Genomic DNA, 25998 nt, shown 5'->3' with positions numbered 1-25998 from the left:
CCCCTCCCCCGGCGCCCGCCCCCCGCCGCCGCCGCCGCCGCCGCCGCCGCCGCCGCCGCGGGCGCACTCGCCGGTCGCAGTGAAAAGGCGGAGGCGGCGGCCGCTCGGGCTCGGCTCCGGTTCCGAGGGCCTCCCCCGCCGCACCCCCTCCCCACCTCCCGCACCCGCCAAACTTGATGTGACCCCAGCCCGACGCGGCGGCTGCCCCTCTCACCGCCCCGCGCGCCCCCCACCGCCACCCCGCCCCGCACTCCCGGAGCGCACCGCTCACCGCGCCCCTTCCCACCTCCTCGCCGGGGCCGGGCGCCGCGCTCGCCCTCCGTGTTCCCTTCCCCTCGCCATCCCCACCTCACCCCCCGCACCATGAGCAACCTGAAGCCGGACGGCGAGCACAGCACCAGCACGGGCACCGGCACGGGCTCGGGCTCCGGCGGTACTCTGGAGGAGGAGGTGGGTCTGCGGCCCCGGGACTTGTCGGGGTGAAGTGCACGCGGAGGTGGGCGGGGGAAAGGGTGCGCTGGGCCTCCCGCGCCGCGCGGGGTCGGTCTGGCAATCGCTCCGGGCGCCTTCCCGCCGCTGCCCTTCGGTCGGGGAGGAGCAGCCCGTGTCCGGCGGGCGGGGGCGCGCGGCCTGGACTGCCCCGCCGGGCGGGCATTGTCTCCCCGCCCTCCCGGGCTCGGGGCGGGCCGCGCGCCGGCCGCCGTCCGTGCGTCCCGTGGTGGGCGAGCGGCGCGGCGTCTGCCCCACGCTTGCTGCCCGCGCGTCCCTCGTTCTCCACTTTCGGCTCGGCCCGCTACCCTCTGCCGAGGCGCTCCTCGGGTATGGCCGGGACTCCCGCCTCCGCGGGAAGGAACTAAGCGGGATTAGCACCGCGGGCGGGCGGCATCCTCGCTCCCTTGCACTTTCCACCCTGACCCCTCCCCGTGACCTTGGAGGCCCGGGCCGGCTGCCCGGCACCTTGGTTCACTACAACTGCGCTGTAGTCACGGGGAGTGGACGGGTTTTCCTTGCAGCCCAAGAACCTGGGCTTTGGCAGAGAGGTCAGCGGGCAGTAATTAGAGTTGAGAAAGAGATGCCTAAAGATACTCCTTTCCCGGTTCTCCTCCCTTCGGTTTTGCCCCGGCACGCAATCCAGGACCCCAGAGCTGGCCTGGGTGGGATTCTGCAAGGAGAGGCGACATTATCTTGACCACCAGACATGTGCTAAAGAGGAGGGCGTGTGAGGCGGCTTCGTGGAATCAGCAGGAGCTGGGTGGTTAATGGGATGGCAAAATCGGGGAGGGTGTGTGTGGGTGGGGGGCGGGTGAGATGGTGGATATAAGCCTTAGGGCTCTGGGCGGCGAATGGAGACCAGGAGCTGGGCTGGACCAGACAAAAACTGGTGTGGAAGGGGACAGGCTTTGCAGCTCTCTCCCAGGGCCTCTGGCCTGCTGTGTCACTCCAGGGCTAAGAGACCCTTCCTGCCGCGCCCTGGCAAGCCCTTGCCCAGGAAACCAAGGGTCAGTTATCCACCCTGAGCTCCCTTCCCCTTGGTCTGGGGGAGAAACCGCAGAGCCCCTGGGGGGGGGGAAGCTGGTGTTGCTACCTCCCTCCAATGCAGTGGCCGTGCTATAGGTTTGGTGCAGAATGGCGGCAGTGGCCCAGTGCTGGGCTGGGCTCCTCACTGTGGGAGGGGTGGTGGGAGGGTCACACCACCAGCTCCCACTCTTAGTAATTCAGAGGCCTGCTGCTAGTCCGAGTCCACCAATGGCATGGCATCTTGAGAATCTAGGTCTAGATCTCACTTTTTGTGGGGGAATATATAACTCTTTGCACTGAAGGATGGCAAGGGAGGGCCTGACATTTGTTCGCCAGTGTTGTGTGGGCTCCAGTGCAGGGTGGGGGTCAGTGGGGGGGCTCCTGAAGGCCTTGTCCTCCTTGGACCTTGACATGCCAACAGGCCTGTCGCACCGATGGGAACCTTAACCCCACCCTAACTCTACCTGGTTGTTCAGAATCTCCTCTGAGAGTTGGGGGAGGGTGGCAGGGTTGCTGGGGTGTGGGGAATCTCTGCTTGACCTCCTGTGAGGCTGGACAAAGACCCAGAAGGCCACTAATGCTGGATGGTTGACTTCAGCAGGGAGTTCGCCCAAGAGGCTGGGCTGACCCTCAGACCTACCCCTTTGAAGTGGGAAGGGTGAACCTTGTGGCAAGCTAAATTCTTAGAGAAAGCATTTGAAGTTATCGGTCACTTTTTTCTAAGTGCTTTTCTCTGAGAGAGAGCAGAATCCTCAAGAAGTGGAATCCCTGTGACTCCTCCTTGGGGGCAGAGGGGGGTTATAACACCGTAGTGGTTCAGGGAGTCAGTGCACCTGGTGCTGATGTGGGGGCACAGGCCTGTGTTTAACAGAAGTCTACAATTAAAGTTCTGGGAATCTCCTGGATCCCGGTGTCTGCTCTGGTCAAGTGCAAGGATGAGCCCCCTCCCCTCATTAGACTTCTGGGCCAAGAGCTCTTCTGCTGAGGTTCCTTCTTGAATTGGTGGCTTGAGCTGGAACTGAATTCCTTCCCTTTAGCTTAGATGCCCCCTGGGCAGTCGTTTCTGCATCCCCCAGGAGCCACCATCCGGGGAATCTGTGTTAGCAGGGGTAGTTTACTGTCATGGCTGGGCCAGGCTGGCTCTCAGAGATTAGGTAAAGCAAGCCTAGAAAACCAAGGAATCCTACTTGCCCACCAGAAGACCTCAATTCTTAAAGGTGTTAGGTTGCTGGAGAAAGGGGTGTGTTGTCACGGTTCCAGAAGGATACAGTTCTGGAAGGGGGTATCCATGGGGCTGCTCCTTTGTATAGCCCTGACTTCCCCTGCTTGGCCACTCTGTGCCTGGGGCCTTCATCCCTATCACAGGCGTTAGGTTCCTGTACTGGACCAGGGAGCAGGATTACAGGTGAGAGATCACAGACTAGAAGGTGAGAAGAAGGAGGGGATGGGATGTTAAATGCAACGGTAGGTCAAATAAGGGGGTATCAGCAAGTGATGCAGTGGGGCCCCCGAGAAGGTAGAGATCAGCCCTTCCTGAGATGCTGGGTAGGAGGTTATTAGGCCTGTGCGGGTCAGAAAGCATTCCAGGAAGAGCAAATAGCAAATGGCAAAGGGAGAGGTGGATTCTGGAGCCACATGGCTACCAGGAGTTTGCTAGGCTGCAGCAGTCTTGGGGGCCACATTACGAAGAGGCTGAGATCACATGGGGTTGGGGGGAAATTGGCATTTTTCTGCCACTTGGAAAGGAGATGTGTTAGAAGCTATGATACTGTTTGAAAGCTAAGGAGGGCAGCCATGAATTAAGGAGGGTGTCTGCAGGGGAAGAGCTAAGTGTCTCTTTCAGTCTAGAGGCTATGTCTTAACCCAGGTGGGGTTGGTACCAGGAGCTCCAGAAGGTAAGGTGATACTGTAGCACAGGGCAGGCTTGCCTCTGATGCTGTGGAGCCCCAGACCCAAGCATGCCTTACCGATTTTTAGGGCTGGCTAGAGAGTTACAGTGTTTCTGGGGAGGGGTACATGTGGTTTGAAAACATTCTATTTTTTAAAAGGAGACTTTAATTTCATAATACAAGGTAAAACTAAGGTACAGTAATTATTCACTGGGCCGGGGGTGGGGCTGGTGGTGGTGCTGCGGCAGAGCTGAAGGGAAGGTAGTATTTGGAATCCTGAGTGGATGGAGTTCAGGTTTCTAAGAGTTAAAGAAGTTTTTTTCCAGCCTAATGGTAAACTATAGAAAGGCAGGCATTTAATGGCAGCCAGAGAAGCTACAGCTTGACCTGAGGGTCTTGACCCCTTGCTGCCTTCCCACCCCCATCTGTGCTTGTCCGTTGCATCCAGTATATCTGGGCCAACGTGGCTGCTTGCAGGCCTGGCACCGCTGGGTCCATCATGTGTCCTCTAGAGGTCTCTGAGGAACCAGCCAAGTCCCTGGCAGGATGGGCCAGGGTTAGCACTCTAGATGAAGGTGAAGGAATTCGGGGGTCCAGCGTGTAGCTTGGCCACTTCCCCTTTTCTCTGCCATCAAAAACCTTTGACAGAATCTGGGACATCTTGTTGCTCTCTATGTGTAAGTGGTTTTGTTTTTGTTTTTTTTATATGAGGGAGGGGAGGCATCTATTTTTCTGGGCACTTATCTGAAGACAGGGCCCAGGCAGGTAGATCCTGGCAGATTCTATAGGGTGGGCCCCCTTCCTCTCTCGGGGTTGTTGTGGATGTGACTTCTCTGCTCAAATAACCTAATAGAGAGGCTGTCCTAATAATAGTAAACCCATGCCCAGTATTCATGCCAGGCATCATTCTAAGTATCTCACCATTTTACCTCCTTGAACTTTCACAACAGCACTGTGAATTGCTTACGTTATTGTCATCACCATATTATGAATGAGGAATCTGAGACAGCTTAAATGACTTTCGTGTAGGGGCACCTGGGTGGCTCAGTTGGTTGGGTGTCCAGCTCAGGTCATGATCTCAGGGTCGTGAGATCGAGCCCCACGTCAGCCTCCACGCTTGCCGTTCTCTCCTTCTCCCTCTGCCTTGACTCCCTCCCCCCCCCCGCCCACTTGCTCGCACCTCCTCTCTCTCTCTCTCTCTCTCTCAAATAAATAAAATCTTGGAAAACTTTCATGTAGCTAGTAAGTAGATAAGATGGGGTTTGAACCCAGAGTTTGCCCTTAACCACACACTGTACCTGCTGTTCTGTTTTACATTAGGGTTTTTGGTGAGGGCTGGGGTGGTGGGGAGAAAAGGTCTTGCAACTAAAGTTTTTGAGGTCTGAGCTTTGGGTGGTGCTGCTCCAGGGTGGTTCCTGTTGGGCTGGGGTATCTGAAGACTGGGTGATGGGAGCTGGAAGCCCTTGTAGGAGGAGCATTTTATCAAAGATATTGTTAAGGATTGCCATCACGGGGTGATAAAACCAGAGCGAGTCAGTTTTATTATTCAGTCTCTACAGGGAGTACATCCCCTTGTTGCCTGTACTGGGGCTTACTGCTTTCACCGCCCCCCACCCCTACCCCCCACCCGCCTTGGTACCCTGCTGCTTTGGGCATCTTAACTAAAGAAATGGTACCCACTGTAAAGTGCCTGTCATTTTGTGTGTTGGGGGGTCATTCTCTTGGGTCTCACCTCCTCCTTCCCTGCACATGGGCAGCCTGGCTAGCTTATCCCAGTAGGAACCAACTTCTAAATCCCATTCAGCATTTGGACATTCTGATTTCTTCTCATTCCCGTCTCCAAAGAGAGGCTGGTGAGTACTCGAAGTGGAGTCAAGACATGAAGTGTGGGATGCCTTACTTTTTGCTCTCATGCTCTCCACCCGTTTATCCTGGTGGGCCTCCAGACAGTCCTGAGAGGACAGAGTCCATCCTACCTACCCTGAGGGCTGGGCTCTTGGTCTGTGGCCCCCAGACTCTGCTGAGCTGTTGGTTTTGGATAGCAGTGACGTCTGGTAACTTGTTAGTTTCTCTGCCATCCCCTGACCATGGCTGCCTCAAAGGAGTCCTCACACCCCTGGCAAAGCCATGAGGCAGTGGGGCAGAGCCCATCGCTGAACTTCAGAAACCGTGTTGCTGTGAGGCGGGGTCTGTAGATACCCCACAAAGCTTTGTATTCTGGAACCCCATCTACTCCCTGCCCAGGGACAGCATGGCCTCCCTCTTTCTGCTGCTTCCCCTATTCTATCCTTGGATGGAAAAAATATGGTTACCTCTGAGATGTGCCAAGGCTGACCAAAGAGTCTGCCTTTCCTGGAGAGACCAATGGTGGATCCATCTGTGCTGGGGGCCTCTGGAGGAAAGCAGGGGCAGGGGCTGTGTGTAGTGGGAGGGTCTGTCTGGGCCTATCTGCCATGGCCTTTAGTCGTTTATGGCCCACTGAGCAGAGGCTCTTGGCTGTCACAAGTCATCATGGCCGCTGGTATAGTTCTGAACAGGCCTGGGACTCCCGGGAAGAGGGGGTAGGACCTGACCTGGACGAGGCCATGGGATGAGTATCTGGAGTACCTAGCTCCCTTTTGTGGTTAACCACCCTCTCCCTCCCCAAATGGGTCTTGGGCTTTTACTGGTGGGGGGCGGGGTGTCAGGAGAGGTTACTGGAGTAGGACCTGACCGTTTTTTGAGAACGTCTGTTGAAATGAAGACTTGGAAGAACTTCTGCCCAGACTGGTCCTCATTCTTGATGTATGGTGGTGGCCATATCCAGGCACAGCTTGGGATTTTGTGACCAGGGAGCTCCAAACCAGAATGCAGACCCTTCAAGCAGCTTCCATTCGCAAACAGAGATCCCCTCCCAACAGCAGGAGCATTATGTTAGGAAACATCTCTTATCGGGCTTCATCTGCTTCCTTCAGGTAGTGGGCAGGTGTGGTAGGCTCAGTGTTCTGTGTTCACAGTGGAATAACGTCAGGTGGTTTAAGGGTTGGAGGTACTGGTTTTGGAGCTGGAGGAAGGCTATAAGGTTCCCCTAGGCTCACACTTTGATGCGTGGGTTGGTACGTGGCAGTGGTGACAGCTGCGACCCTTGTCAGGCACAGGAACAAGCAGTAGATCTGTGTTGACGGACCACATGGCACCAGGAGGGACAGGGGAGGTGGATGGCACAGGAGGGAAGGAAGCCTTGCCCAGAAGGCCTCCGTACTGGGGGCCCTGTGAGCCAGCCACTTGAGTCGCCTCTAAAAGACTTAGCCCCTGGCAGTGTCTGGAACCAAATGGAAAACAGTCCCCCCGCCATAGCACTGAGTCTGCACCATGCAGTTCATGCAGCTTGGTTTCCTTCCCTATAAATGAGGTGTAGGCTGTGCTCACAGCATGCTTTTTGACCAAGTCTGTCCCCGAGATGTTCTGCCTTCTGTTTCTGGGGCTGGAAGTGGCTTGGAGCATGAAGTCGGAAGCCTTATTATTTAAAACTCTATTCATACCTAGCCCTGTCCCACCCTTTAGGGAACTTACCACCCCAGCTTGGTTCCCCTGATCCCTATACATACACAGTCTGGAAGTCTGGACTCTAGGACACCTTGCAGGCTGTAGGGGTGCTAGGGGGAAGAAGTCCCTCTGAGTGGGGCCACTTGACGAGAGGTGGATGGAATGTGGTGACATGGCCCGCAGACGCAGGACTTATCCAGGGGGTAGTGCCTCAACTTGCCAGACAACTTGGATTTTACTGCTGCCCCTGCCCCTGGCTGTCCCAACATCTAATCCCTGAGCTGGTTCTTCATCTGTAAAATGGGCCAGTACCGCTGTGCCTGTTACATCAAGGGACTGTCTGGCTCCTATGCCAGATGGTAGGTATGAAAGACCTGGAAACCACAGAGTGCTGCCCAGAGAGGGGCCTGAGAGCCAAACCCTGTGATTTGGGGCTGTAATTAGCAGGGGCAGGCAAAAGGCTGTAGAACATATCCGAAGCCTGGAGCTTCACACCAGGTCGGACTCACGGCATTGGAGGTGTCCTGGATGCAGGGAAGCTGGGCAGTGTCCTAGCCCAGGAGCTGAGCAGCCCAGAGCTCCTCAGAGGGAGCATGGGAAGCACTGGGTTTCCGGGAGCCTGTGTCTCAATTCCCATCCACTGTCTGGCTGTATCTGCTTGCTCTTTTTCCCTGTGTCCTTGTTCAGCCCTTATAAGTCCTGCGTCTGCGGGCCATGTCACCACATTCCATCCACCTCTCGTCAAGTGGCCCCACTCAGAGGGACTTCTTCCCCCGCCCCCCCGGGAGGGGTAAGAGCGACCTGCTGGTGCCAAGCCTCAGCCTGGGACCCAGGCAGAACCCATCCCCCACCCCACTCTCTACATCCACACACAAAACACCCTGGCCACTGAGATCTCTGGGTGGGAGTTACGTGTGGGGGACCGTCCCGAGGTTTCTTTTTGGCAACCCCAACATTGCCCCAGCAGAGACCCCACCCAGACCCCCAGGGCCTGGCTGCTGACTTGCTGCTCTGTCACCCTCTCATTCTCTAGCCCCCTTTACACCACGCTCTTGGCCTTTTTCCGGGCAGATGGGGATTGCTTAAGCCCTGAGCAGCTGGAGGGCAATGCCCAAGCCTTCTCCTGAGACTCAGTCACCTTCTCCTGCTTCCTTGGTATCCTACAGTGTGGAGCGTGAAGGACCCTGAGGCTAGTACATCCTTCCTCTTTATAGTTGAAGCAGCAGAGGAAGGCTGCAAAGCCACCTGCCTGGCTGGTGGCCAGGCTGGGGTACTACCCAGGCTCCCTGACAGTTGGTTTGAGGCTCTTTTTCTTTTGTTTCCGTGTCTGATCGGCAGGTGCTTGCTGAACAGGAGGCTGAGCTCGAGTCCTCCAGTGTCTTCATTCTCAATGCGGTTTCTTCCCCTTGGAGAAACCAGAGCAGAGCTGGGTATGATGATGGCTGGTGCAAGCTTAGAAAAGACCTTTAGGGGGTGCCTGGGTGGCTCAGTCTGTTAAGTGACCGACTCTTGATTTCAGCTCAGGTCATGGTCTCAGGGCCGAGATCAAACCCCTCACCAGGCTCTGCGCTCAGTGTAGAGTCTGCTTGTCCCTCTCCATCCCCCTGCTTGCTCTCGCTCACTCTCTTTCAAATAAATAAATACATAAATATCTTTTTAAAAAGACAAAGGACCTCTAGTATCTTTTTTTTTTTTTTAAGATTTTATTTATTGGGGCGCCTGGGTGGCTCAGTCATTAACCGTCTGCCTTCGGCTCAGGTCATGATCCTAGGGTCCTGGGATCGAGCCCCACATCGGGCTCCCTGCTCCGCGGGAAGCCTGCTTCTCTCTCTCCCATTACCCCTGCCTGTGTTCTCTCTCTCACTGTGTCTCTCTCTGTCAAATAAATAAAAAAAGATTTTATTTATTTATTAGAGAGAGCATGCAGGGGGAGAGTGAAAGAGACAAGCAGTCTGCACTGAGTGTGGAGCCTGATGCGGGGCTCAGTCTTAGGACCCTGAGATCATGACCTGAGCCAAAGGCAGACACTTAACCGACTGAGCCACCCAGGTGCCCCAGTACCTTCCGTATCTTTGTATCAGGAAAGCCATAATCTGGACATAATGCAGGCTGCATTTCATAAACTCCCAGGGTCTGGCCGGTGGGGGTAGCAGTGGTAGGTGGGGTGGCCTGGGCTTCTGTTTGGACTCGGGGCATCTGGGGCCACATGTGCCTAGCTGCCCTGTCTGAGGCATATGTGTGGCCCTGTTCCGGCCCCTGCCTGCAAGTCAGCAGGGCACAAGGCTGTTCCCACTTAGTGCTGGGAATTGGCAGTCTGTCTGTCTTCCTTTGACTTTCCCGGAATTAATTCTGTTAAGGACTAACCATGGGATCATCCAGTAGGACACACCCCCCCACTCCCCCACCCCCAACCCCCACCCCAAATCAACCTTCTGCGAGGAGCTGTTTCTGTCTTCTTAGCTCAGAGGCTAAAGGCCACTTGTTTTCAGGGTGCCCAAGGCTGACTTGACTGGGGGCTGAGTGAGTTGGTGTGCGAGATTGAGGTCTGCGAAGGAACGTTGACTCACAGGCACCCGGGGACACAGGGGCTGCTGCTTGACATGCTGGTGACCAGGAGCAACTCACTGGAACCCTGGGCCTTGGTTCCCTCATCTAAAAATAAGGTTTCTTCCAGCTCAAATATTCTGCATTTCAGTTGCTTCAGAGGGCTGGGAGTCAGGGAAGGATGTGGGAGGGGCTTATGAGAGGCTTGTTTTTCCCTTTTTGGACTTCCCTCCTCCCCCACCCCACTCCCTTCCCTAAGTGGTGTTTTCCATCCAGATGACACCAGAGCTCACACTAAGCTGCGAGTAGGTGGGGATTCAAAGCAAGCCCATCACTTGAGTAGTTTGATGGAATGGACAGTTGAAATAGTTTTTCCTTTCCAGATTGAATTCCAACTTCCAGAGATGCTACAGGATTGCTGCAAAGAATCCATTTTCAAATGTCATTTTTATCTCTTTGGTAGGATGTATCTATTGCCCAAAGTCAAGTTTCCCTGGGTGTGTCCTTCCTGTGTCCCAGCCCTGTGAGGAAGGGATTTGCCAGGAAGGCAGGAGTCTGTCTCCTAGGGCAGAGTGTTCCTGGTGGACCCCAGGGGTTTATTTCTGGGTGGGGTGGGGAAGAGGTCAGAGGTGGCCCTGATGTTTTCCTAACTCAGCATCCTTTGTGGAGAAAGGTCTGTCCTCTGGGTGGTTGGTCCTTGGAGATTACAAGGCTGGGGTTTAAAGGAAGGCAGTGGCTGTCCTTCAGAGTTAAAGGCTAAGAGGGTTTGATATCCATGAGCATTCCACTGTTTTTGAAAGTGGTGTTTACCCTTTCTGTCTCATAATAAAAGCTGGGACTTAATGGAGCCTGTCCTCTCAGCCACAGTACCCTGCTGTGGCCCTTAACTGCGAAGTTGAACATTTAATGCTCAGTGTGAAGGGAGTCTTGCGTTGAAAAGGTTGGGGCGAGTTGGAGCTACAGGGCCCTGAGTGTGGGGTCCTCTTTATTGGAGGAGGGTCCCCATTGACCGCTGCCCCCGTCTTGTGCCACGTGGAAGCTTTGCTTGGCTGTTTTCCTCTGTAGAGAACACCCATCCCCTCCTTGTCCCCCGACAGCCCCCTTCCCTCAACTTCTATACGGCCTCCATGAGAGCTGGGTCCTCTGTGTGCCCTGGGGGGAGGAGGGAGACCTCTGAGCAGCCACTGTCCAGAGGGCTGGCCTGGGTTGGGGGCAGTGAATGACAGGTCTGCCTGGGGGAGTGTCCAGGACCAAGAGAGATGTCCACCTGGACTGATAGAGGAGGAGTCCTGCCTGAGGCCTTTCCCACGGAGGTCTGGACTTGTTCTAAGGCTGATGCCTTGTGCGGCACTATCCCCTTGCTCCTGAAGCCTTTTGTTTGATTTCACTTTTTCTGAACATCTGTAAACAAATGTCAGTTTGTCTGAAGGAAGAACATCAGACACACAGATATGACTGAGGTGGTCAGAGTCCCTTCTTCCTGCTTCTCTTTAGAAGGTTAGTCTTCCTCGTGCTGGGGAGGGCCACAGGGGGCCACAGAGGGAGAGAGACCTCCAGTATGAGGCCTAAAGGAAATAGCCAGGGACTCCAGGGAGTCTGTCATTTTGGGGTTAGAAAGTGGGCTGAGAGGCTCCTTCTAGGGGACATTCCCTCCACAGGGGCCTCAAGAATAATGCTGGGGGTGAGGGAGGCCGCTCAGAGATGCTCTTTTCTGCCCCTCCCCTGGAGCACTAGGAGCGAGCTCAGGGGCCTTCTGTGGAGGAGGTGAGGGCTCTTTCCCCCCAGCACTGTAGGGTCCATAGTGAAGAGCTAGACAACCTCAGGAAGTCTGACCTCCTGTGATAGCCTGTGGCATGGACTTAAATGAGACTGGACCTCCTCGACCCTTTGCTTCCAGCGACTCAGGGAGAGGTCAGGCAACAGGACTTGCCTAAGGGAAGACCAGCCTCACAAGCCCCCAAAGCCTCCTGGACGGGGGACACAGTTGTGCTAAAGGCCGTTTGGTTCCTCTAGGCAGGCCTGGGGCTGGCTGGGACCTCCAGCAAGGTCAAGTCTACTCCTGACCATCATGAAGGCTGCAGTGTCCTTTATGGGCACACCTCTGTGGCCAAATTCCTTGTCCATGTCAACATGGTAAGTTCTAGCAGGTTCCACTGGAAGAGCTGTTCCTCAACATGTTTCTTCTTTCACTGACTTCTAAAGATTCTCCATACTTTCTCCGCTTCTCCCTTAATATTCTCCCTATCCTGTTCCAAACTTACCTTCCACCTGGACTGAGGATGTGGCTGTAGGTCCAGCACCGTCCACCGGTACTTGCCGTAAAGATGACCATCTTAGAAGGACTGTTGTTGCCTTCGACATTTCAGGACAGGGGAGATAATCTCTTTTGTTGTCTGGATACTTCTGGAGAAAGGGTGAGTGTATGGAAGGAGAAGAGCCCAGGCAACAAGGTTGGTGCCTTCTAGCAGCCTGGGATTGTGTGAACTACTCCTTCTGTTTTCTTCAAATACTTAAAAACGTTTTTGTGTTGAATTCCTGTACTGAACACAGAGTAGGGAGGACATGGGTGCTTTGGTTAATCTTTCTAGCTTGGCATCACCCCGCAGTTGGTGCCTGAATCCTTTTATTTATTCATGAGAGAGAGAGAGAGAGGCAGAGGCAGAGGGAGAAGGAGGCTCCCCACCTAGCAGGGAGCCCGATGCAGGACTCGATCCCAGGACTCTGGGATCATGACCTGAGCCGAAGGCAGGTGCTCAACCATCTGAGCCAGCCAGGCGCCCTGTGCTGTCAGCTTGCTCTGTCACCTTCCTATCCTGAGCCTCGGTTCCTTCATCTGCAGGGTGAGAGTGTTGAACTAGCTGGTCTCTATGGTGCCTTCCATCTTGGCCATTCCCTTCCTAGGGAAGAGGAACACTAAAGAATCCAGTGACTACTTATGGTTAACTCACCTGCATTCCCAGCTCCGGACTGACTTGGACCCAATCCAGGCTCACTAGGCAACTTTATAAATAAATGGCTCATGGTACCTGATAGGGGAGGATTTTGTGTAGGTCAATGCTGTGATTACAGGAGCCCTAAGTGAACCAGCATTTTGTTGAGCCTCTGCTATGTGCTGGGCATAGAGCAAAATGAGCTCCTCATCTTGGAGGTAGATGGTATCTGCGTTGTACAGACGAAGGAACTGAGATCTGGAGAGATGAAACCGCTTCCCCAAGTAATTCAAATGCGGAGGCCTGACTCTAGGCACGGTGAGGGATAGGAAGGTTTTGAGCCTTGGCTCCTGTGTCTGGGCTTTTATAGAGTCCAGGTGGAGGGGGTAAGTTTAGACTGTGGGAACAATAGAAGGCAGGGCGTCCTGGCCACATAAGATTTCAGAGGATGGAAGGGGGAGTGAGGAAACAGAGGGACCCGAAAGATGAGTGCCCTTCAGTTAGGGAATGAGGAAGGGGTGCGCTGAGGGGCAGCACGAGCAGCTGCCTTGAGACAAGCTTGTGGGGGTGTTTGTCGGGGCGGCGGGGGGTGGGCAGGCCCGGATAGAGTTGGAAGCGGGAGGGGGATTGGTCTCTGCAGCCTCTTGTCCTCTCCACGTGTAGCCGAGCAGCTGGCTCGGCTTACGCTTCCTTCCATCTGTGGTTCCTTCTTGCTCTTCCCCCATCACCCCAGCATCCTAAACAAGCGCCTGGAGGAAACTGACATGGGGCAGCTCTTTCCCCACCCATGGGGCTAACGAGGCCACCTCGGTGCCGTTCCCTCTGCCCCACAGCAAGATGGATTGCTGGTGGCACAGATGGCTAAGTCAGGGTGCCTGGGTCTTACCCAGCTTGGCTCCCTTGTGAGCTAAGCCGCACGAGCCCTTTCTGGGCCTGTTTCCTTATCTGCACAAGGGGATAAGCAGAGGGCACATCATCTGCCGGCGAGACTAGGATCAAGTAAGGACCAAGGAGAGTATTCAGGTTAAACTTCCTGTGACCTGGCGGATAGGGACCCACCACCTGATCCATAACCGCCTGACCTCAGCTTGTTTCCCAAGACAGGGCGTTAGCCAGATTGTAGCGTTTTGGACACTGTAGAACCTAAAAGACGGAACAGAGGAAAAGGGTCGTCTGGCCCATAGGGAAGGCTGGAAATAAGGATCCGAACTGGGAATGAGGGGAAGCTCCCCCATACTCATCCTCAACCCCACCCCCAACCCAAGCAGGAAATTTTGTGCTGAGAACTTGCTATTTAAGGGGGCCTCTGGGGAGGTCTGGCCAGAAAGGAGCCATTTGAGGAAGGGTTTAAAATTAGCCTGGGTGAAATGGGTGGCCCCTGGGGAGAACTGAGGCAGAGGTTTCTGTGGGGCCGCTCTGGCTCCGTGTCTTGGACCAAAACCACATCCCTGGGAGGAGGGAGTAGTACTGATCCAGGTCCATCCAGCACGGCCCTGGCTGGCCTTGCACACTTTCAATCCATCTTTGAGGGGTGGGCTGGGTGTCCAAGTCCTGGCACCCAAAAGCAGCCTGGACGACTAGTCAGAAGACCTGGGTTTTGAGTCCCAGGTCTGCTGCCTTTTAAGAACAAACTGTGTGACCTGAGCATATCACTTGTGTTTGAGGGCTTACATGTAAATTAAAGGCCCTCTAATCAAAGGGCAGAGGGGTGTAGAGGACCATTGTTCTTTGGAGTCCAGGAGCTGGGTTCACTCTGCCAGGAGCTTGGGCTGTCCAGTTCTTCCCAGGTTCCTCTGGAAACAGGGCCATGCCCGAGAGCTGCGTATACAGGGAAGTGAAATGCGCAGACCCCTCACCCCGCGCCTGGAAGCAAAGGTGTGTCTGGGGAGGGAGAGGCATGGCCAGAGGGGGAGATGCATCCTGAATTGCAAGGGATTCTGCCTGGTATGCTTCTTGGTAAAAACCTATTCGAGAGAAGTTTGTCCTCACCCATTCTTTATCAGCTGTGGGCTGGGAGCCATTCTTGGTGTGGGCGGGGCTGGTGACGCTGGTTACCAACAGCTGTCGGGGCTGGTTTCCTTTGCCATTCCTGGCTCTGTTGTTGAGATCTGGGTATTCATTGGGGGTGTGTCTGTGTGTCTGTCTCTGTGCCTGCCTGCATTGCGTATAACTTTGCCTGGCTGCTCAGGTTCTTGATTTAAGCCATTGGAAGGGCTGTTGCCTGGGTTCAGGAGGCCATCACTGGAGCATGGAGGAAATTCTTTGGTGCCTCTGGAGAAGGGGATGTGGCCACTGTAGGGCATCTAAATGCTGTCAGGAATGGCCGCATGGGGGGGGGGGGTGGCTGAGGCACGTGAGCTTTCTCTTATACCGGTAGGGATGAGTTGAGAAGACTTATCTTGGCTTGATGGTATGAGATGCAACTTTTTTTTTAAGAGTTTTTTTTTTTTAAGATTTCATTTATTTATTCATGAGAGAGAGAGAGAGAGGCAGAGGGAGAAGCAGGCTCCCCAAGAAGCAGGGAGCCCGACACGGGGCTCGATCCCAGGACCCTGAGACCATGACCTGAGCCGAAGGCAGACGCTTAACCAACTGAGCCACCCAGGCACCCCGAGATGCAACTTTTTGAAATCAGGAGTCGAGTGTATAGGGAAGCTCTATTCATTTAGGTTTTTCATGCCTCAGCCGTGGTTTTAATATGTATTTTTTATGGACCTAAACAATGGAAAATCCTCCCTCCCCACTCTAATTATTGGCCGATCTGGCCTTGCTACTTGAGCATCTGGTGCCAGCAACATGTAACCAACAGTGGCACCATCGAGTGCCTGCCAGCCCTCTCAGGGACTTCAGCCCCGGGTCAGGAGGTCAGGTTTGGTCAGAGTCACAGGATGGACACCTGGTGTCTAGATCTGGCTTGATCACTGACTTGTAACCATGTTGAGGGCAAGGCTCGTAACTTATAGCACCGTCTGCCTCACTTGAGGCTGGTAAGATCCTACTCATTCTTGAAAACCCAGCGTAACTTTCCCTCTCTGACTCCTTAGCCAGGTCCCTTATTCAGTAAACGTTTAATACAGCACCATGCTAAGAACGGGGCATAGAGGCAAGAATACAACATAGTCCCTGCCATTGAAGAAACTCCATCTAGTGTACGAAGCACTCGGAGATGGATGTGAGCCTGCCAGGTCCTCCGTTGAAATCACTGCAGGGTGTCGCATGACCTAAGACTTAGGATCCGTTTACATCCTTGTGTCTTCTGTAGACCAGGCCCAGCCTCTCAACCAGGGGTCCGTTGGTATCTTCTGAAAACTGTATACGTTTTGACTTGTCTAATGTTGGGGGTAAGACACCCTAGCTTTCTTGAAGTCTCAGGGATCCTTGATCTGTGTGCTTATCACATAGGGCTCTCTCCTCCAGCCGCTGTTGGGTCTGTGTACAGAGGTGCTCAGCAGGTGCTTGTTGAATCACCTGTGGGATGAACGCAGAGAAAGCAAAGTGTACGGAAAGGGCTTTGAAAAGTGAAATGCTGTGAAACTCCCGAGTGTTCATTTGTCTCGGCCTCTAAAGGAAGCCCAGGATATTCAGAATTCCTCCTTCCCCTCTGGAAGGATTCCAGTTCCTTCCTGAAGGAAGAGCCGTTATCCCTGTCTACTGTGGTCTCTGTCCCCAGGTCCGGACACTGTTCGTCAGTGGCCTCCCTGTGGACATTAAACCCAGAGAACTCTACCTGCTCTTCCGGCCGTTCAAGGTGAGTCTGGACCCAGCCACCCGTGGGCAGAGCCTAGGCTGGAGCAGAAGCAGCAGGAATGACTCTGACCTGGATAGGGCAGGAGGAAAGACAGAGGAGAGTGTATCAGAAATGGTGATCGCAGACCTGGCTTCCTATCATGGTTCTGCTCATTCACGTGTTGCTCTCCGCCAATTGCTTAGCCCTTTCTGAGCCTCTCTTTCCTCATCTGTAAAGTGGAAACAAGAGAGAATCTGAGTTGACTTGGCCATATAAGGAATCTTTGTGATTCAGTGTAGACTTTTCAGTTTAAGTTTTGAGAAAACTTTACAAGGTAGGGTCTGTCCTTCCAGATGACAAGTTAGCAGAGCAAGCGGGAATTTACGCATGAAATGATGAATGCTGCCACATGATGCCCGCCCTGTGTGCTAGACCATGTGATAGGGAACACAAGGGCAGAGGGCGCACATCAGTGGTGGAGGTCAGGGTGGTGGATGTTGCGGGGGGTGGGGGGGGGAGTGTGAGAATGGTGCTGCTGGGAGCTGGAGGAGGGGGCCTGGGTTAGCACAACAAAGGCTTCTGACCTTCCCCATGATGACCACCTCTCTCTCTACAGGGCTATGAAGGGTCCCTGATCAAGCTCACATCGAGACAGGTAATTTCTCTCCAAAGTTTTTTTTCCTCCCAGCCGAGACCGACTGCTAAACTTGGACCTGAGCCTGTTGCCTTTTTCCTCATCTTGAGGCATCTGGCAGCTGAGACCTGCTCCCTCTCATCCCGTTTCTGTGCTGGGCTGGTGTAAGAGCAGCCTCCACAGCTCCCCTGTCCTTACCAGTCAGCTCCTGGGACTCCCCCTCTGGCTTTTGAGAAACCACAGCCTGGCCCCAGGGCTGAAGAGCACACATGTGGTGGCTGTGCTCTGGCTCCTGATGGCCCTGTGGGGGCCATTTGGGGTCTGGAGTGACCTTGCCAGAATGAAGTTGAGAAGTCTTCAACCTATTGCCCCTTGATTGAACCTGGAGCCTTCTCATGTCCTTGATACATTGGTATCCCCTTTCTTGCTGGGGAAAACACTAGAACTTCCTCTTAATTACCTGCATGCATTTATTTTTATTTTTATTTTTTTGCTTAAAGATTTTATTTGACAGAGAGAGAGAGACAGCCAGAGAGAGAACACAAGCAGGGGGAGTGGGAGAGGGAGAAGCAGGCTTCCTGTGGAGCAGGGAGCCTGATGCGGGGCTTGATCCCAGGACCCCGGGATCGTGACCTGAGCCAAAGGCAGATGCTTAACCATCTGAGCTGCCCAGGCGCCCCGACCTGCATGCGTTAAAAAAAAAAAAAAAAAAAAAAAGATTTACCGAGAGGGTGATGTTTAACGAGGTGAGAGAAAGCTCCGTTGACACCCTTTCCCACAATTGGAACTTGGATGGGAGACTTCTGGTGCATGAGAAACTTCTCCTGTTGCAGCTAAACATAGGGAGGATATAGGCAAGAAGCTGTTTTTTGTTTTATTTTTGAGGGGAAGGTGGAATGTTGGGAGACATGCAAGGGTGTTCTCTCCTTTCCCTTCCAGCCTGTTGGTTTTGTGATCTTTGACAGCCGAGCAGGAGCAGAAGCAGCCAAGAATGCATTGAACGTGAGTAGACAAACAAGGTTTTCCCCGAGCCACAGACCTCTAGGCAACGAGTATTCCTGTCCTGCCTCCTGCAAACCTCGCCCCATTCCATGCCCCCCCAAGAAAGGGCCTGCAGATGTGCCTGATTTCCCAGCCATTCCGAGGCCAAGTCCCTGGCTCTACTGTCTGGGTCAAATGCCACTACTCACAAGGTCCAAGCAGTCTGTCCTCTGTGTTGTCCCCTGCATGGGTGAGGCTTTTAGGCAAGATCATTTTTTTGTTTTTGTTTTTTTCAGATTTATTTGAGAGAGAGCACAAGCAGGGGGAGGGCCAGAGGGAGAGGAGACAAGCAGATTCTCTGCAGAGCAGGGAGCACAACTCAGGGCTTGGTCCCAGGACGCTGAGATCACAACCTGAGCCGAAATCAAGAGTCATTCGCTCAACTGACTGTACCACCCAGGTGCCGCCTAGGCGAGCTCTTTTCTGGGGCCCCTCTGTACGCATTGCAGTGGACAGTCTGGGTCCTACAAAGTCTTTTCCTTCCTTTCCTTTCCTTCTCTTGTAGGGTATTCGCTTTGATCCTGAGAACCCGCAGACCCTGAGGCTAGAGTTTGCCAAAGCCAACACCAAGATGGCCAAGAACAAGCTAATGGCTACACCTAATCCCACCAATGCTCACCCTGCCCTAGGAGCACACTTCATCGCACGGGACCCCTGTGAGTGGTGCTCAGAGTTGTCGTCTGTTGTCTGCTGTCCTTTTACTTGGCCCAAGCTGGGGACCTAAGCAGAGTTGCATACGGAGGGAAGACATCGAGATTGTCATTGAGGGAATCAGTCCTTGCCAGGAGGCTTCTTCTGTCCACAGCCACCTCTCTCTAGGGTTTCTTCCGCCCCTGTAGCCTTTGCTGGACTGCAGACAGACTGAGCTCCTGAGCTGTCCGTATCACCCAGCTCCCCTGAAGCCTTCTCTGAGTTCTCTTGGTTGAGATGGGCAGGGGCCCATCCAAGGGCTTCTTGAAGCAGAGAGAATGCTCACCATGCCAGGTCAAGTTAACAGGGCTTGTTTTCCTGGTCTTGGGGTCCTTGAGGGAAGTCTGGCCTCAGCAGGGAGCTTACGCTTCAACCATAGTGACAGGTCCCCTTCTCTGTTTGGAATGGGGTAGTGGAAGGGGAGACCCATGCTCTGACAGTGGGGGACTGTTGTCTCCCGTTGCAGATGACCTTATGGGGGCTGCTCTGATCCCCGCATCCCCAGAGGCCTGGGCCCCCTACCCTCTGTACACCACAGAGCTGACCCCAGCCATCTCACCTGCTGCATTCACCTACCCAGCTGCCGCCGCCGCCCTCCACGCTCAGGTAAGCCCCTCTGGGGGAGAGGCGGGTAGGGGACAAAGGAGGCTCTAAGTTGGCCACACTTTGTTCCTGGGTGGCCCGTGGGACACTCATGCCTCCAGAGCCGCAGCAGGACTGCTGTCTTCCATGACCTTATCTTGAGGGTTTGGGCTCAGACAGAGGGGAGGGAGAGGATTAGCCACGTTGGAGGATTGGCGGTGGCGGAGTGTGAGTGCTGAGAGAGACCCAGCGTGGTCTCACCACCCCCTGAACACCTGTGGGCGGGCACTGTGCTGCGTTCTGCCCGTGCTAACAGAGCCCCGATTGCGGTCCCAACCTGAGTGTGGCCTCTGGAGCCAGGCCCCCTGCCTCTGCCTCTCCAGTCTTTATAAACTTCAGAAAGCTCTTAAAGGTTTCTGTGTCTTGACTTTTTTACTGCCTGGAAGGATGAGAACCGTACTCTGTGCCTCAGGGTTGTTGTGGGAATTAGGCGTTAACAGCCCGTGAAGTGTTGGTACGCAGTGGGCCCGTCCTGAGGGCTCCGTGTGTGCACTGGTTCTCTCGAAGCCCGGACGCTGTGCGGTGAACCTGCACTGGGGCGGGAAGGAGGGAACAATCCCTTCTCGGGGGGACGGCTGGGGAGGGCCCCAGGCCCTGCGGGGCTTTGTGCTTGCCGAGTGCCGTGGCAAGTGCCCGAGGGGCCGGCGAGCCGTGGTCCGTTCGGGCCTGGGCCTCCCTGAGGCCGTGACAGGACACATGGCAGGGCATCCGGACCGGGAGCCACCAGCAGCACAGGGAGGCTGAGGCGCAACGGCAAGCCCGCTTTGGCCTGGGATCAGTAGACCGAGCAAGAGCTGAGGCTGGGGAAGGGCAGCCGGGCCAGGGTCGCCCTGCTGTGGACGGAGGGGGCCCGGCCAGGACAGTAGGGCAGGAGGAGGAACAGGACGTGCGAAGCCAGGAAGGGGAGAGTTCACAGGAACCAGAAGCTGAGGTGGGAGAGGCTGGGTGTGCTGCCTGAGGGAGGGCTGAGTGCATGTCTGTCTCCGGTCCTCTGGAGGGCTTAGTGACATCTGGGTCCACCCAGTCCCAAGGTGGAAGGTACAGACTCCCCCCTGCTACTACCCTTGCAGGCGGTTTCCTTCAGCAGGGGAGTTCTCCTTGGCCACGGCCACGTTAGATCGTACTGAGGGCAGAAGTGTGGTTAGACTTGGCGCTTGGAAAATTGACCAGGGGATAGGAAGGTGGTAAAGATCCTTTGCTAAAGGGAAATGTTTGGGTATTTACCACAGACCAGGTTCTGCGGTGAGCCCGGAAGACAGTGCTTGTCCTCTGTGACCTGGCAGCGTGTGGAAGGCGGGCAGGAGAGCTCCTGGCCAAGCAGGGACTTTCACTGCAGCAGCCCTGCGAGGCCTTGCTGGCCGCCTTGCCTCCGATCCCAGCTTTGCCACCATTTAGCTACCTGGTCTTTCTCAAGTGACTTCACCTCAGGGCGTCCGTGTGTGTCCTCCTCTGTGAAATGAGAGGGCAAGACCCCATCAGGTGGAGCCGTCCTACCCCATCTGTTCTGAGATGCTCGGCCATGACAATGGTGGGCAGAGGTTGGGAGCCGGAGACGGTACGTCAGGTTCGTAAGGTGAGGCGCCTCTGCCCTTTCTTTGGGTGGCTCCCCAGCTGGCTGGGAGGGGCAAACGACGACCTTTCCTTAAACTCCATATTGCAGGGCTCTGTGCCCTCCCCTTGCCTTCCTTTCCAGCTTCTTCCCGCCCTATCCATGCCCAGGGGCTGTCCCAACTCCAGTCAGGCTGCCTCAGTCCAAATCCTGGCTCTTTCAACACCTGTGTGACCTTGGGCAAGTTACTTAACCTCTCTGTGTCTCCATTTTTTTGGAATGGTGATAATCGTACCTACTTTATTAGTGTTTGTTTTTCCGCATGTTAGTATAGAGGGAGAGCTAGAAAAGTGCCGGTTATCATAGTTACTATTTATTATCATTATTGTCTAGTGCCCCCTGGGGCCTCCCTGAAGGCTGGAGCAGCCTGATTAGGTCTCACTTCCTGTCTCTGGCCTCCCTGGGAAGGGAATAAAGGCCACTTCAAAGGATAATGGCATTTTTTCAGGAGGAAGGCTAACAACAAGAGGTTGGACCAGGTAGTAACTAGTTCTGTCCCTGCTACTCGACTTCTCTGGACGTCCGTCTCCACAGCAGTAAACCACCCTGTCTGGACCAGATGCACTCGTAAGCAGGAGAGTACATTTTCCAGTGTTTTCCCCTTCCAAGAGCTCCCTCCTTGTCCCCTGACAGTGTTGCCCAGAAGTAGAGGCTGAAAATCCTCAATGAGGAAAGTGGACGCTATTGATCCTGAGGGCACTATTCTGACCCCAGAGGAACAACAGAACTGACTTTCTGTGCTTGTAGGCAGGGAGGTGACTTGGAGAGAAGGTAGTAGCAAAAGGGGATGAAAAGCAGTCCTTCCTTACTCTATCTCAGCATGCACACCCCAACTGCATGCCCTCTGTCACTAGCCCAGCCTTGGCTGAGGCATCCGTGTGTGGCCACAGGGCCCAGACCTGCAGGAAGGGGCTTGGGGATGGCTCAGTCCCACTCTGTCTTGGCATGAGGCCATCTTGTTCGATCTCCTGGTTCTCTTCGTAGAATCTTCTCTTTAAGAGGGTGAGGCATCCAAGAGGTATGGGTGGCAGGGGCACACTGGGGTCTGGCACATGCCTAAAAGCAGGGGTTCTCTGTGTCCCCTTGCATCCCAGGGTCCTCCCAGACTGGGCTTCATTTTCTACGGCTACCTGAGGATGCGGGGGTCTCTGACTGTGGCTCTTATACTGGCTCACCGCTTCCTTCTGACCTTAATGTTACATGAACTCCCTTGCCTCTATTTTCTGATCTGTATGATGGGCATGATAAGGTTCCCTTTTCCCTTCGCTTATTATCCTGCTCCCCCGAAAATGGCTACTTTGAGTCCTTAGGCTTGGTAGGTGGTTGGGTGCATGTGTGTAAGATCCATAGATGCGGATCTTTTATAAAAGTTATACATTTAATCTTTTTAAAGCTTAAGTATTAGGCCCTTGTTTCCCGTCAGTAAATGTAGATCTACATTCTGGCTGCCTGGCAAACCCACTGTTGTGTAAGGGTGTCCAGCTCCCTATCGATGGCACATTAGGTTGTTCACGCAGTTTTCCGTGCTGCCAGGGCTGTGCGGCAGTGGACGCCCTTGTCCGCCCTTTGCGCCTGTCCTGCTGGTTTTCCTTATCGTAAACCCCTACAACTATGACAAGGTCAAAGTGTAGACATGCCAACCCAAGTGTTCTTTTAATTGACTTTCTGAGGAGTGAGGCGCCCATATTTCTTGGTTATTCCTGTTTCTTCTCATGTGGATTGATTCCTCTGTCCACCTATCTTCTCAGTCCGTCCCAAGCTGTGAGAGATGACTGAATATTCATGTCCCCCCTTTGTTTTGATGCTGCCCCTCCTGGAACCGGGTCATTCTAGATGCCCATGGGCCTGTCCCTGTGAGGTGGCTTCTCAGGACCTGCAGAATCCCTGTGAACAACTGGAGTCCCTGGGAGCGGGCCGAGCACTCACTGCCTGACGTGCTGGCCCTGATTGCTATGCTTTACGGGGCTCTTGTTCTGAGCGGGGGCAGGAAGGGACAGTGCTTCTCTAGAGCCCCGACTGCCAGCCTATCCCAGGTGTCTGAGGAAGTGGAAAGGCAACCCCTCAAGTATGTTCTGTCCACCTGGATGGCACATCAGTCCCAAGCTCAGAAATGGGGGCTTTCTTCAACTTCCTCCTCAAGGAGGTGGTGGCTCATCTCAGGCTGGGGGGAGACTGCTGCTTTGGAGGCTTAGTCGCAGCACCTAGTGGGGAGAATGGGGGACCCCATGAAGCAGGCTTGCCAATGGAGCCCCTTATGCAGCTGCAGGAAGCCTCAGCTTCCCCCATCGAGAGAGAGAGAGTCAGAGGCCTCCGAGTCCTTCCCACGCTAACTGACATTCGCCCCTTGTCCAGCCCTGCGAGACACCCAGCCTGGCTGGACGTCCTTGCCTAACGGGGGGTTTCCCGAGCTGGACTGGGTCACAGGCGTGGCTGGTAGCCACTGTGCTGGTTTCCTCCTTGTCCCTCTCTTGTGGGATGAGCTCTGTGTCCAGCCACCCTTCCAGCTGAGAGCGCATCCCACAGCTCAGCCAAGGGGAGGAGAGGCGTCCTCCCCCTCGACTGTCAGCCGAGAGGGGAGGGAACTGCTTCCAGATGTTGTGGAGGCAGGAGAGAAGATAGTGGCCTCCGAGGCTGGACAACTCAGAGGCAAGAAGAGGCACTTGACCGTTTTCTGTGCAGTATGGCGCTTAATCAAGGTGGTTCGAGCGGCCAGGGGTCAGCCGTGTCCTGGTGAGAGCAGTGCCACATCCTCGGAGCCCAGAGAAGATTCTGGTATTGGTCAGGTTGCCTAGGACCTGCTCCTGCTATATGCCACGTGTCCTGCATTTTAGGGTGACCAGCCTCTGACTTGCTGCTGAGCGTGCGGTGGCCAGAGTCCTGGGGTGTATGAAAACACCTGTAATTTGAAGGAGACATGGCAGTTCTCAGGAAGCTTCCACCAGCCCCCACATGACCTGGCATTGCTCGCTATCTTCTTGCTTAGAGGCGGGGATTCCAGGCAGCCAAGTGGGAAACTGAGTCCACTGCTGCGGTGTCGGGGGCGTGGTCTGTGTGGCCCGCTGGTACTTGTTTTCTACACTGGCTCTTGCATGCCGTCCCTTCCTTTTCCTGAGGGGACTCCGCCCCCCCCACTCTGGGCACTCTGCCCCTTGCCCCTGACTTGTCTTGTGGTGCCATGTTCCGCCACCACTCCAAGGCAGCCGCGGGGCAGGCATGCTGTCTATAACTGGGGCAGGTGGCCTCCCTGTGATCTTGGCATGGCACCCGGCATAGCTCACTGCCCAGACGACAGGCCCATGGGGAGGCTATACCTAGAAAGGGAGGGCGGGTCACTTCCTGACCCGTCTCTGGGAATCCTGCTCTGGGGTTACTGGTCTGTAGGGCCTGGGGGTTGAAGTAGCTGCCAGACCCCCACTGGGGGGCTCAGCTGGCGGGTTACAAATCTCTAAGACTTGGGAGGCTGATAATGGAGGGAACAGAGGGGTGGAAAGGGATGTAGGCATCCGCTGGGTCTCAGCCCTGGCTTCCTTGGAGAATCCTACAAGGACAGTACCAACGTCTGGGAGTCATACCCCTTGGAGACCATGGCAACTTTGGTTCCTAAGATGTGTGTACATTGTGTCTCCCCTAATCCTTACGGACAGCCACCAGGATCAGCCTAGTCATCTCTGTTCTGTACGTTGATGAGGGCCCTGAGACAGAAAGAAGCCGAGCAAAACTCTACTAGGTTCATTCTCCCAACATCAGGCATTCTGCCCTCTCCCAGTTCAGGGGGAGGGGCGGATTGCTGGCCCAGTGCCCCCACTGCCGAGACTCCACCTGGTACGAGCCGGCACGTTCCCATCAGGCTGAGTGGAGTATAGAACCCCTCCGTAAGGCTTCTCTCACTTGAACCTCGACCCTGCAGAGGAGGCGGGTCAGGTGGTGCTCTCCCATTTTCAGGATGAAGAAACCGATGCCTAGAGGTGAGTAACTGGCCCGGCGTCTTACCAGTCAGTGACAGAAGCAGGACTCCAGCAGGGACGCTGACGGCTCCCCAATCGAGAGAAGGGACTGCGCAGCTACCCCTGACGTTGGCTTCTCTTGCAGGTGCGCTGGTACCCTTCTTCGGATACCGCCCAGCAAGGATGGAAATATCGTCAGTTCTGTTAGTTCTTCAGTAAGTGCTGGCCCAGAGGCCCAGGAGGAAAAGTGTGCGAGAGCCTGGCTTCCTGCGGGGGCCACGGTTCCTCCCTCTGCCTGAGCCCGGCAGCTCACTGGTGCTAGGCGTCCACCTGAGCTTGCGCACTAGGTACTCTGGCTGGGTTCTCCCCTTCTCCCACCGGCACCCCCTGCCAGCCATCTTGCAGCCTGTCACAAGGGCCAGGCCTGGGTTCAGCTCCAGTGCCACCCCTCTGCTCACGGCCACCTCTCTCCCCTCCCTCCAGGTCTTGTCACCGCAGCTTGAAGCCCCTGCCCCGCTGGGGAGGAAGCTGCTCTGAGCTTCCACTGCCCCCAGGCGGCCTGTGGAGAGCTGCTGCTTCCTTCCAAAGACTGTGAATTTTAAGCCTGACTCAGTGGACTGCTTCCTGTTTCCTTTCTCCTCTTCCTCAGGCCTGTCCTTCCCCAAAGCCCCCTCGCCAAGGCCTCCCGGGAGGATTGGGGGGGGGGCCTTCTTGCTGGGATACCCAGCCCCAGCCCGGAGGTCTCACTGGGACTGAGCAAGGCCTGACCTCCGGTCCAGACTTGCTTCCATAGCTCCACCTCAGAGAAATGAGGCATTTAATTTTGCATGTTTTCTGGCATGAATTAAGACACTTCAACTTGTGTATATGTGAGTGTACAGTTTGTTCTCACATTGTGTCACCATAGCAACAGGTCCTGGCCACCAATGGTTCATCATTCCCGGTCCCTCCACACCCTCCCCTACAGCCCCCTGCTTCAGTGAGGACCGAGCCCCGCAGCTGGCTCCGCCCCGCAGCCAGGGCCCCCCCACCCCCACGCGCTTCCAGGCCAAACAGCAGCGACCACCCGACAGAGGTAGTGTTTTCTTTTTCATTTCGAATCCAGGCCCTCCACTTCCTCCTCCTCGACGGGCCAACAACCGCTAAGAAAATCCTTTCTCTGCCCGGTTTGCTTACCTCTCCACAGTGCACCCCACCCCTGCCCATGCTCCTCATTCTTTCCGAACTTCGAAACCAACCAAAAAGTGAAAGTATTTTTGTACCCTGTGTAACAAAATATTTATGCATCATAAAGGATTTTTCGTG

General features: G+C 54.9%; 1 protein-coding gene across 1 annotated transcript; it reads left to right on the top strand.

Annotated features, from left to right (window-relative positions):
• Window positions 1-260: 260 nt before the first annotated feature.
• RBPMS2 (RNA binding protein, mRNA processing factor 2) lies at window positions 261-25989 on the top strand. Its single transcript, XM_088024855.1, has 8 exons — window positions 261-450; window positions 16077-16154; window positions 16750-16788; window positions 17707-17769; window positions 18314-18464; window positions 18965-19104; window positions 24839-24908; window positions 25177-25989. Exons 1-7 carry the CDS (start codon window positions 364-366, stop codon window positions 24899-24901), a joined length of 621 nt encoding a protein of 206 aa, XP_087880981.1. The 5' UTR covers window positions 261-363; the 3' UTR covers window positions 24902-24908; window positions 25177-25989.
• The last annotated feature ends 9 nt before the right edge of the window (window positions 25990-25998 follow it).

The sequence above is a fragment of the Eumetopias jubatus genome, unplaced genomic scaffold (assembly GCF_037043125.1).
Source record: "Eumetopias jubatus isolate StellerSeaLion01/CBP00866 unplaced genomic scaffold, mEumJub1_p1.0 scaffold_7, whole genome shotgun sequence".
NCBI classification, from domain to species: Eukaryota; Metazoa; Chordata; class Mammalia; order Carnivora; family Otariidae; genus Eumetopias; species Eumetopias jubatus.
Note: the sequence above shows the minus strand (reverse complement) of the source record. Positions and strands in the feature narration are given on the sequence as shown.